The following is a 13,048-nucleotide window of genomic DNA, read 5'->3' on the forward strand; positions in this document are numbered from 1 at the left end:
AAAGAACAATTACAAAACAGGTTAACTCTCTTTTTTTACACATTTTGTAAGACTATCTTCACAATTATAAGGGTGGCCTGTGATGCACAGGAGGTCAGACTATGTGACCTGGTGTTCTCTTCTGGTCTTAAACTTTGGCCTTTTATTTTAATAATTTTTATTAAATTTCAGACTTGCATTTTTTGCTAAACTTAGTCTTTCTATGTAGATAAAGTGTTTAGAACAGATTTTACATATTGCAGTTTACCCTCATGTCTGAGTCTGGAGGACGTTGCCTTGGAAGTGCACTTTGCAAGTAATCTTCAGAGCTTACTTCTAGGTTCACTAGTCAATTTGTGCACTTGTATAGGATATTTTGAATGTTAGAGCACTGCATTTTTTGTCTCAGTTCCTGAGTTTCTGTTAATGTTGGATATTATCAATGACCGACTATAGACAAGGATTTATAACAAAAACTAAATACTTGATCTTTGCTTTTAAAAGACAAAAAAAAAACCTGGGTCAAATGTTTTACTGTCTAGCTGAGATAAAATGGATGCAGTAATGTTAACTATTGCAGTAGGTGTTAGACTAAAGGAAGGTGTAGACCAGAGATCGGCAACCTTTGGCACGTGGCTCACCAGGGTAAGCACCTTCGTGGGCCAGGCCGGTTTGTTTACCTGCCGCGTCCACAGGTTCAGATGATCGCGGCTCCCACTGGCCGCGGTTCACCACTCCAAATGAATGGGAGCGGCAGGAAGCGGCACGGACTGAGGGATGTGCTGGCTGCCGCTTCCTGCCATCCCCATTGGCCTGGAGCGGTGAACTGTGGCCCGTGGGAGCTGCGATTGGCCGAACCTGCGGACACAGCAGGTAAACAAACCAGCCTGGCCCACCAGGGGGTCTACCCTGGCAAGCTGTGTGCCAAAGGTTGCCGATCCCTGGTGTAGACTATCTATATGTGAAGATGTAAGGAAACACTGGTTTAGAAAATATATTTGGAATATTTCACATCCCTGTTTCACTGTTCACTGTTTTTCTCCTTTCTGCAGTCACATTTTATCTCTGCACTGACAGTGGTGTTTGTAAACTCCAAATCCCTCTCTTCACTTAAAATAGATGATACGCCAGTAGATGATCCGTCCCTCAAAGTACTAGTGGCTAACAACAGTGATACGCTCAAGCTATTAAAAATGAGCAGTTGTCCTCATGTTTCTCCTGCAGGTGAGCTACCCTGTGTGTGTTGTGGGTGTTTTTGGTTTCACAGTGTGAACTTTCCAGCAAGCTTCTGAAAAAATTGGGGGTTTTGGCTAGTATTTACAGCCTCTGACATCTTAATACTTGTTCCATTGTTTTTGTTTCATAAGAATATTAAAACTGTATGCCTAGAATTATTTTGACTAGTACTGAAACATATTTGACCATCATGGACAAATAATTTTGAGCTGGGGGGAGGATGAAAATTGATTTTAATTTTTTTTTAAACATAAGCAGTATCTGTTTGTTGCTACAGCTTTAAAGAAAGTTAAACTGTCTAAGCACCTAAAACCAGAGTGTGTTGAAGTACTAAACTGGCTTTTGACAGCGGTATCTTCTTCTGCAAGTGCAGAATAAATATTTTGTTTGTTCAGTTCAATGATTAGTTCATTCAGAGTTGAAAAAGCCAGAATTGTTTTCCTTTTCTAGTCTAAGAATAAAAACAAGGTGTGAGAGAATGAGATTGACTAATTCTAAAATCTTAAGACATGGTGACCAGAAACAGTTTAGTTCGTTAACTACAGATGATGCATTCTTTTTGTTTAATAAATCAGTTTTTATCAAAAATATTTTGCATTTAACTTTATTTGTGTATCCATCACATTAAAGGCAGTTTCATTTAACCAATACAAATTTAAAATGCTTTTTAGTGCATTTTTAAAATAAATTCCAATTCCCATCCAAATAAAGCATGATACGAATAAAAAGTTAATCTAGTAAATAAGTGCATCATTCACCATTTTCTAACATAAAGTAAAAATTAAGAATCTATATATGCTATATAATTGCTGAAATAAATGTGCATAGCTATAGGATCCTCCTGATAATCAAAAGTACCAAATTCATTGTAAAGTTTTATATAGTTGCAAATCAACATCTTTTAATGCCTACCAACTAATGAGAATAAACTTTTCTTTAGAAAAATAACAAGTATAAATACACAACAAAATTAAAACCAGTGTTTTAAATCGAAGTTTTCTACCTGTTGATTTAAATCAGTCCACTCTGGTGGGGGTGGGGGTAGGGTGTGTGTGGAGGAATCCTTTTTAAAGGCTGAATCCAATCTGAAGGCTTAAAATGGGTTGACAGCTCTCTCTTGTGCTTCACTGGAAGTAGAATACATTCTCAGGTATTTCAGAATGTAAGTTTCTCCAGAGCATTTCATTATGACTATGACTTGAATTATGGAGTGCCATGAATAATGGAGTGGCTGATTTCCTTGTTCTGAAAGAGCAATTTTATACTTGAATTGAAAACAAAAATAATAGACAACACAACATCAGAGGTGGAGGACCTGAGCTGTACAACACATCTTCTGTCACTGACAGTCTACTTCTCTAACACAACGCAAGGGTGAAGCTAGTTTGTGCAATAGACAGAGCAGTCTCAAGCTGGTTCAAGACTGTAGAATTTTCTCCTGCAGGAACTAAGAACTACCTTACCTTTCACTGTTCCAAAAGCAATGCACGATTTGAGCTTGCTTTCACAAATAACAGCGCATCAGCTTAAAAATGACCCATTTTCCCAGAGGAAAAGAAAATTGCAGGACCCAAACATGAGATGCTATTCATTTTCTTTAATTTATCTTTGGAAGATAGATGGACACCAGGGTGATACATATAATGTAAAAGCCTGAATGAAACAGTAATTTTAATAATGACATAAAATTTAGCAACACAATGCTAAGTGAAGATGTAAGGGAAACAGGATAGTCCACCTAGAATGACAAGAACTCACACTCTAATAAATTTACGTGGTGATACTTGGATGTGTAGCTTTTCACAAATAAGGGTGTATATTGTTTTAACATGGAGAAATCTGTGGAGTACTGGTATCTTTTTTTAAACATTTTTAATCACAATTACTTTCAACAAGACATTGACTTGTACACTATCATAGCACTAAAATAACTGTTTTTCTTCCCTTCCCTCCCCCGGTTTACTGCTTAAGCACTGCTTAAGTATGTAATAGTTGGTATTTGACAATACTTTGCTTTCATGAACATAGAAAATCATCTTGTGTCAATTTATATTATAATGGCCTGGTTTAAATTTAAAGATTTTAGGCGGAAAATGGCATTTCCTTTTTAAGAAATAGAGCAAAACTACTGTTGTCCTTTTTTGTGAGACGGTAGAATGGAGCAAAATGAAATAGTGACAAAACAATGGGAGAAGAACTCAGTTGAGAGCCATAGCTGAAGTCTGGTGTGGCTGGTTAGAGAGAAGAAAGAGTGGAACAGACTGGAAATGAGCTAGCATGTAGACCAGGGGTCCCCAACATAGTGCGCGCAGGCGCCATGGTGCCCACAGGGGCATCTAAATGCACCCACATCCTGGCTGGCGGTCAAGAATCCACCGATATTTGGCGGCATTTCAGCAGCGACGCTTCTGGATGATGATGCTTGTCGGCGGCAAGCGGCGTTATCCAGAGGCGTTGCTGCTGAAGTGCTGCCAAAAAAAGGTTGAGGACCACTTATGCAGACAGTTGGCCTCATGTTATGTTTGAGCTCCAAAGCAGGGAAACTACAATAGAAGCAAGAATATCTGGAAGAAAATAAGGAAACTTTGAGTACTACTTTTTTGTGTGGTTGGTTGAGATGTTTTGTGTTGTTGTTGTGTTTTTTGCATGGAAGTGTTCCACTTACCAGATTGCTATAAACTGTTGAAAAAACTTGAATTCACAGTGCTTAATTCCTTTTGAGCATTCAATCCTAAGTGACTTGCCTAGAATCGCACAGGATGTTTGTGGCAGAGTAGGGATCTCCTACGTTGCAGGCTAGTGCTCTAGTCCCTGGACATTCCTTCCTCTCTGATTTTATTATGGAGGCACCAGTCACAGCTCTTCAGTTGAGTTCTGCAGTTTATATTGTTTGAATTACAGTGAGTTACCTGACCATCATAGTTACTAGTCACCTAGAGTTTTTATTATGATTTTCATATTTTCTTTTCAAAAATAATACTTCAGAAAGGATTACATTTCACTGAGTGCTGTTTTAGGAAACATTTTCCCTTTTTAAAAAAAAATATGAACGTTTGTAATGTTACCAAGAACAATTCTTACTCCCGAGTCTTGCAGTATCTCTGTATGTATCACTTTAGTTTTTCCAAAAGGTTACTGGGGAAGAGGACACCTGACACCTCTATTTCGGTGTGTAAATTGCATAATATTCTGGGATTCAGTAACTAAGCTTTTGGGTTTCTTTACTTTATACTCCAGTCTTTATGAAGCTGAAGAATTTCACTCAAGTTTGTCTTTATTCTCAAAATCAATTTTAAAATTAATGTTCGTATTTACATTATTTTTACAGGAAATTAAATAGAAAAGACACTTTAGTTATGCAACACAAAGAATTAAATGGTAGGATATTGAAATGAATAACTGGTATACACTAAATGCAGTATTAAAGTGACAGATTGGAGAATATTATTGATATAATGAAAACAGTTTTACATTTAATATTTCTGATCCTGAGGTAGAAAACACTTAAGTGTTTGTTGTTTTGTTGAAGAAATCATTACATTTTTAGGATCAATGTTTTGAGTAAGTAGAGCTTAAGTGAAAAATTTTTTAGAAGTTTGACATTTTTTTCCAATTATTGCAAATTTGTGGCTTAATTTTTCCAGCTGAAATTTTAAGTTCTAAATCAAATGTGTTGTTTCGTGTAGGTAAACAAAATTGGACCATACCCAGCCTAAACTTTAGGCTACATCCTGAGGCACGCAAAACCCAGAAGGCTGTATATAGTGGGAATTAAAAAAACAAAAAAAACCTTTACCAACTATAGTAGTTTAAATTTACCATAGAATGGGACAGCAAATACAAAGTATAGGGAATACCTCATATATCATGTGTTGGTGATAAAGATGTTTTCTGTTGGCACTGTCTGCATGCAATTTAACCACTAGGCAAGGCTGCTGCTTTATAGGAAGAAGTGAGAACTCTGCAGGCACCCCTCCCCCCCACCCCACCCCCCAAAAAAAACAGTAAAACAGCCACTCTAGAAGTTGCTGGCTCCAATTTTCAGTTCCCTACTCTCTACACTGCTACACCTCCTCCAGGGTTGCCCAGCAAGACCCTGACCGTCAAAAATCCCAGGCCCCACCAAGGATCCTCCCAAACGGATACCACCCACAGGAGAATGAGACCCGCCCCCAGCACTTTCAGACATGACCGCGTCCCCTCAAGGTCCAGCACCAGTGCTTCCAGAACCTCACTCCCTCCCGGAAGATCCAGCACTGCCCCAGAGATACCGGGAGTTGCCCACTGTCCCAGCACGCCTGTCTCAAGATCCACCTGAACAGCACTCCCCAGTCTGAGACGACAATGCCACAGACCATCCCCGCAGCACCTGAACTTGTGGAGAGAATGCAGCAGGAGGAGCGGCGGTCGTGAGTGAGGGTCACCACACCATGGCAATCGGCTTGGATGGAGGAACTGGCAAAGGCTGACAACTTCGAGAACTTCGACACCTTGATGGACAGACTGACCACAGAACTATCTGCGGAAATCACAGCTGGAAGGAGGGAACCCCAGGAGACCACACGGACCACTTGCAAATTCCTTGCGCCGAGCCAAAACAACACTGCCAGAGAAGGCAGGAGAAGGGATGCCGACCGCCGCTACAATCCGGCAGCTGCATCCAGAAACTATACAGGATGACCCGCCCAAAAGCCATCTGGAAGATCCTCAATGGGACCTCACCCTACTGTGCCATCCAATATGAGAGGCTCTACTCCTACTTCAAGGACGTGTTCCATCGCGAGGCCCAGATCAACGTGCAACACCCAGAGGGCATTCCCCTGCTACCCTGGATCAACCTCGTGGAGGACCTGGAGTGAGATTTATTCCCACAGGAGGTGCTGGCAAGGCTAATGAGGACCAAAAACACTGCCCCTGGAAAAAATGGCATCCGCTACCACCTGCTGAAGAAGCGAGACCCCAGCTGCTTGCTGCCATCTTCAATAAATGCAAGCAGTTCCGCCGCACCCCCCGCTCCTGGAAAACATCAGTGACCATGCTCATCCACAAAAAAGCGAATGAGACAACCCCAGCAACTGGAGGCCCATCTCCCTCTGCTTCACCCTCTACAAGCTGTATGCAAGCTGCCTCATGGCAAGGATCACGGACTGGTCAGTGTGCGGGGGCACCGTCAGCTCAGTGCAGAAGGGCGTCATGTTCTGTGAGGGATGCTACGAGCGCAACTTCCTTCTTCAGACAGCCATCCAGGTAGTCAGGAGGTCCAAGAGGCAGTGCACAGTAGCATAGCTCGACCTGACCAACGCCTTCGGGTCCATACCCCATCATCACATCTTCACCACCCTGGGAGAATTCCGGAGACCTTCAGATCCTCTGGGACCTCAACAAGGACTGCGCCACCACCATCCGTGCCATGGATGAAGAGACAGATGCCATCCCCATCTGCTGCAGTGTGAAATGGCTGCCTCCTCAGCTCCATCATCTTCATCCTGGCCATGAAACCGCTCATCCGAGCCATCTCCAGCAGCCCGACCAGCTTCGACCTGCATGGCAAGAGAATCAGCATCCTAGGCTATGCGGACGATCTGGCCCTGGTTGCCAACCGCTTGGAAAGCATCCAGCGGATGCTCGACTTCGCCAGCAGAGCCACCGAGTGGATGGGCCTTCAATTCAACCTCAAAAATGCACCTCCCTCTACGTTGAAGGTGGTGCCAGAGCTCTGGTCCGGTCGACACAGTTCCTGATCCAGGGCGAGCCCATGACCTCCCTCGAAGAGGGAGAGGTATACCAACACTTGGGCATGCCCACAGGAGTCCATGTCAGACAGACCTCTGGAGACACCATTGCAGAGATCCTGTGGGACGTGGGCCAAATTGACTCTTCCCTGTTTGCCCCCTGGCAAAAGATCAGTGCCCTCAATACCTTCCTGATCCCCTGCATCTCCTTTGTCCTCAGGGGATCGGCCGTAGCCAAGGTGCCCCTGAACAAGGCCGATAGCGCCATCAGGCAGCTAGTGAAGAAATGGCTCTACCTTCCGCAATGGGCCAGCACCAACATCATCTACGTCTCCCACAGGCAGGGCAGTACCAACGTACCTCGGATGGGCAACCTGTGCAACGTGGCAGTGATGACCCATGCCTTCCGCCTCCTGATGTGTCTGGACCCGATGGTAAGGAGCATTGCGGAGGAAGCCATATGGGAAATGGTCAGAAAACTCATTGCCAGGACCCCCTCTGAGCAGGATGTTGCCACTTACCTCAGTGGCTCCCTGGAGGCTGAGTTCGGGAGAGAAGGAAGAGACGTGTCCTCTCTCTGGTCCCGCACCCGCAATGCCTCGAAACCCCTAGAAAAGAAGATCAACTGCCGCTGGAAGTGGTGCAAGGAGCGTCGGGAGCTGGGAATACTGGACCACACCATTGTCGCCCCGACCACCAGAACGATGCTGGAAAGGACCCTGAAAGACGCCATCCACTGCCACTATGCTGAGAACCTCAAGCAGAAGCTGGACCAGGGCAAGGTGTTCGAGGTATCCAGCAAGTAGGATGCCAGCAACCACTTCCGCCCTGGGGGCAGCTTCACCAGGTTCGCCAACTGGTGGTTCGTCCACCGGGCCTGACTCAGCTGTGTTTCCCTCAATGGAGCTGTCCACCACGGCAACCGGGACAAGCGCTGCAGGAAGTGTGGCTACGCCAGCAAGACCCTGTCCCACGTTCTGTGCGGATGCAAACAACACTCCAGAGCCTGGCAGCACCGCCACAATGCCATCCAGAATTGGCTGGTGAAAGCCATCCTGCTGTCCCTAGGGAAGATCACCATCAACTCCACCATCCCCGGGACAGACAGCCAACTGCAACCTGACATCGTTGTGACAGATGCAGAAAAGAAGGTGAGTCCTCATGGTAGATGTCACGGTGCCATTTGAAAACAGGTCACCAGCCTTCCACAAGGCCCGAGCACGGAAGGTACTGAAGTACACCCTGCTGGCCGACACTCTGAGAGCCCAGGGCTATGAGGTCCAGACACAGGCCCTGGTCTTGGGAGCCTTGGGCGCATGGGACCCCCACAATGAGCCGGTACTGAGAGTGTGCGAAGTCAGTCAATGGTATGCCCAGCTCATGAGACAGCTCATGGTGTCTGACACCATCAGGACACGGAACACATTACAGGACACCGCCAGTACCAGATTGAGTAACCAAGAACACCGACCAGGGAAATAACCCACTTCCTTCCCTGACAAACAGAGGGACGCACCCCACCTATGTACTTATTCTCTACACCAATATTGACTTGGACTTTTAATGCATTCCATGGGTGGCGTACCTCAGCCCACTTATCCACTGATGCTTTTAAAAACTCCCATACCTCAATCAGGATCTATGCTGGTTATGTGATATGTATGTATCTCATGAACCTTGTAACCGATACTTGCAGTCCCCAATAACTCAAGCCTAACAAGATGTACATACAGTACCTTCCCTCTTAACTTTAATAATAATAATAAAGTAATGTTTAAAATCAAATTTACACAAAAGTTATGTCCTTAGTGGACAGTGTGTGAAACAGGTGGCTTGCAGTGGGAAAAAAAAATCACCTGATACTCTCACCCCAAGTCCTGCAGAAAGCAGACTTCATGCCTTCCCCCCCACCCCTAAAATTTTTTTGGTTTTTTTTGTTGGTTTTTTTTTTTTTTTTTTCTAAGCGTTGTGGCTCCATATTATCATTGTTTTTGTTTAGGAAACTATCCCAAAACACTCAGTGATTGCTGGAGGTGATAGAGAGACTTCAGCCAACAAGCTCCTGTTACCTGGCTGACAACTGTGTAAACTAATAAGGAGGGTTTTCTCCTGGTGTTGATGTCTTTAAAGTTCTTTCCTGGTTAACATCTGTCTGCCTGGAAAGAGTCTTTATTTTCGCCCACCTCCACTGAGGGCATTAGGGGTGAATACAATGATCTCAGTGCTTCCTTCACCCTCCTCCTCACAACATACATCAATTTGGCAGGACAAAGTCAAGTTCCATGTAGAAATGCGTTACTACTTGAGATGTCAGAGGCTTGGGAGAAGTGCAGTAGTCATTTCAGAGCACATGTTATGCAGCTGTGGACATCATTTTAGTCTAGATCATCCATCTGTTCAGACTTACTGTACCTTTTTTTTTCTTGAACTTTTGACACTGCATAGAGCAAACATCAGTGCATAATATGAATGCATTGGACACCCTGAAATTGCATGCTACAACAAAACACAACTTGGTGTAGTAAAGAATGATTTGCGAGTGTAAAAGAAAACAAATGTTCGTTCATTAGTGCATATATGCCTTACTGTGTATGTACAGAGAATACATTATAGTACAATCATGACAAGATTTTATGGTGGAGTTTGAGATTAATGAATTACTCACAAGGATGCTTATCAGCATCTCATCTAAGATAATGTTATTTCAGTGTCTGTAACTCATAATATAGATATTCTAGGTTACTCTGGGTTTTGCACTTCAGAACTCCTGCTTCTGTTTGACACGCAAAAGCTAATTTTTGTTTGAGGTTAAATTCAAGAAAACTCGCTTTGATTTATAAGATATTTTCCATGAATACAAATTAACACTTTGATGTTTTTTTTCAAGGTATCCTTTGCGTGGCTGACCATTGTCATGGTTTACGTGAGTTGGCACTGAACTACCATCTCTTGAGTGATGAGCTTCTGCTTGCTTTGTCTTCTGAGAAACATGTCAGATTAGAACATTTGCGCATTGATGTAGTCAGTGAGAATCCTGGACAGACTCACTTCCACACAATTCAGAAGAGCAGCTGGGATGCTTTCATCAAGCATTCTCCCAAAGTAAACTTAGTCATGTACTTTTTCTTATACGAAGAGGAGTTTGACCCATTCTTCCGTTATGAAACCCCTGTCACCCACCTTTACTTTGGGAGGTCAGTAAGCAAAGATGTACTTGGTCGTGTTGGAATGACATGTCCTCGATTAGTTGAACTGGTTGTGTGCGCCAATGGATTACGGCCACTAGATGAAGAGCTTATTCGTATTGCAGAACGCTGTAAGAATCTGTCAGCTATTGGCCTAGGGGAGTGTGAAGTCTCGTGCAGTGCCTTTGTTGAGTTTGTGAAGATGTGTGGTGGCCGCCTCTCTCAGCTGTCTATAATGGAAGAAGTCTTGATTCCTGATCAGAAGTACAGCTTGGAGCAGATTCACTGGGAAGTGTCAAAGCATCTTGGTAGAGTCTGGTTCCCAGACATGATGCCCACATGGTAAAGTCCTTAGAGACTTCAGGGCATGTGAAATAGCACCTTACTTTTGAGAATACCATATTGCAACTTATCACAATCTTATTTAATATTATAGTTTTTACTGTAATGTCACTGCTTTGATTAGAAAATTGATGTCATGTTTAGCACTAATTTCTGAAATCCACATTTTCTATGCTTAAACCTGGATATTCCAGAAAACACTTTCATTCTAATAAAACTAGTCTGTTTTTAGGTTCTCACTTTGCCATTGACAATGACCCTAAATTTATGTAAATAAAATTTGAAAACATTGACAAATTTAAAAGTTGTGGTTGCAAAGTATTAACTACGAATTATAATATTTTATCTGTTACTTTGATATAGATATTAATAGTGAACAGACTGATTTGTATTGACTTACAAAGGGAGGTGAAATTGAATGCTTTTACTGCAGACTCTAGCAGTTACCTAGTGTTTAAATTACATGAACTGCCTGAACTACAGAATTTTAAGATTATATGGAGCATTTAGTAGGCTATGAAACTCATACATTACATAGTAGTAAATTAAGAGGCAAGACAACAGAAGTATTGTTTAGACACTATTAAATTTGCTACTTGTTTAATTTCTGATGAGTAATTTGCACACAATGTATTTTATAGATGAGGGTTACCAAAAGCTTTTTTTCTCTATGCATTTTTCTAATGTAAACTTGACATTTCTAGGGTCTTCAGAGCCATTTCTAAACTTGTTTTAAAATATTAATTATAGCTCAGAAAGCTGAAGTATTCTGGAAGAAATTGTAGATATACTATATTTTGACACTGGTTGGAACTGACAGGCTTTTCTCAAAAGTTAAAATCAGTCTTGCAGCATTTGATTAGCTGGAGTACTGCATATATTTCTAGATAAGAGGAAGCTGAAAACATGCAGAGAAATGTTTAAATGTAATGGCTGTTTAAGTAAAGAGAATAGAGCAGAGTGAACATTGAACTTTAAAAGGAGTCTAAGGAGCCATTTGACCCAAAAAAAATCTTGGGAGACCCATTAACTGCTTGCAAATTTAAGAGAAAAATGGCTTTGTAACTAAATTGCCTAAACTATATATTTTTATTATTATTATTTTATTATATAAATTGCTATTCTGTAAATCTGGCTTCAGAAATGTTCATATATGAAGTGACTGATAGCTATCCATTTTTTTATATTCCTTTATTTCAACTAGTTTCAGATCATTTCATATTTAAAACTCAGAGCATCAAACCTGTGTGAAATAGAGCAATATGCAGAAATTAGATGTACAATTTCACAAAAGTACGATTTATGAATTGTTTTGATCAAAGAAAATGTTAGCCTACAGTGAACTTTGGTGGCATGCTTTCCATTTTGGGGTTGTACAGTTACCTCTTGTAATAAATTAAGTAGATTTTGTTTACTTCTAATGTTCATTTTGCTCCAAATGTATAGTTTGAGGATAAACTGTAAAATTTATAATATGGGCATATTTAACTTTATAATGTTTTTGAGCAAGCATTACTCAGTGGACTGACATCTTAACAGTAAAACTATGTTTCTGTAGAGGTTTGTGTTTAAGAATCATTCTATTGAGTAGTCAATTTTTTTTGTATTAGAATTTGTTAAAATATAGCACTAGAATTGCTTTTATTTGTACAAAGGTGTCAATATACGTAACATTTTCTTTTACAAAGACCAAGTTTGGTGTGTTAATACTTGATATTTCTTTGCCTTTATTTGTGTAAATGGTCTTTTGATACTGGTACTTCACATGGTCACAGTCTGAACGGTCATACTAGAATGCCATTACAAGATTTTTAGGGAATAATTGTTACTAGTGATTACGTCAAGCATGTATGTGGCAGAATCTCTTCCAGTAATGTGACTAAAGCCTTGTTTGGAGAGGTGAGCGATGCAGGAGTTAGGGCCAAATCCCACTAGTATTGTATGACTATGGTAAGCAGTATTGGCCACTACTTACTGCATTGGCTGAGAAAACCTGTGTGTGGAAAGTAAAGCAATTAACTTACACCCTAGTCACCTCAAATTGTTGCCTCATCACTAGGAATTTATCCATTTGCGCTTCATCGTTCTGCTTCATACATGCTGTTGACTATTGGATCTTGAGGAGAGAAGATGCAAATAGAGCAGAGGTAGGCAAACTATGGCCCGCAGGCCACATCCGCCTGGCGGGACCGTCCTGCCCAGCTCTTAAGCTCCTGTCCCCTCCCCCGCCGTCCCTTCTCCCCCACAGCTTCATTGTTGCACAGGCAGTGCTCTTGGCAGTGGGGTTGCGCGCTCCTGCCTGGCAGCGTGGCTGGCTCCGTCTGGGCAGCACAGCTGCCAGATATGCTGCTGTGAGCAGCATGCTAAGGGGGTTGGGGGGGTCAGGGAGCAGGGGGTGGTTAGATGGGGCAGTCGGGATGGGGGGGGTGGATAAGCATGGGAGGCCTGGGGAGCCCTGTCAAGGGGCAGGGATATGGACAGGGGACTAGCAGTGGGGTGGGGGTGGATAGGGGGTGGGGGTCCCAGGAGGGGGTTAGATGGTTCGGGAGTCCTGAGGGGGGCAGCTAGGGGAGG

The 13,048-nt window shown here is 42.5% G+C and overlaps 1 protein-coding gene and 1 long non-coding RNA gene across 3 annotated transcripts in view; one reads left to right on the forward strand and one right to left on the reverse strand.

Annotated features, from left to right (window-relative positions):
* The window catches only part of FBXL3 (F-box and leucine rich repeat protein 3), a 33,305-nt gene extending 21,138 nt beyond the window's left edge, over positions 1–12,167 (forward strand). For both annotated transcript variants that reach the window (XM_050949770.1, XM_050949779.1), the window contains exons 4-5: positions 1,032–1,203; positions 9,835–12,167. In XM_050949770.1, the coding sequence (XP_050805727.1) occupies positions 1,032–1,203; positions 9,835–10,478 (816 nt within the window). In that variant the 3' untranslated portion in view covers positions 10,479–12,167. The remainder of the gene's footprint in view (positions 1–1,031; positions 1,204–9,834) is intronic.
* LOC127050800 (uncharacterized) lies at positions 1,804–12,602 on the reverse strand. The gene is made up of 2 exons (XR_007774285.1): positions 12,499–12,602; positions 1,804–2,460 (listed from the first exon to the last, which is right to left on the reverse strand). It is a non-coding gene; the product is annotated as an uncharacterized LOC127050800 (long non-coding RNA).
* Between the last annotated feature and the right edge of the window lie 446 nt (positions 12,603–13,048).

The sequence above is a fragment of the Gopherus flavomarginatus genome, chromosome 1 (assembly GCF_025201925.1).
Source record: "Gopherus flavomarginatus isolate rGopFla2 chromosome 1, rGopFla2.mat.asm, whole genome shotgun sequence".
In the NCBI taxonomy this organism is placed as follows: domain Eukaryota; kingdom Metazoa; phylum Chordata; order Testudines; family Testudinidae; genus Gopherus; species Gopherus flavomarginatus.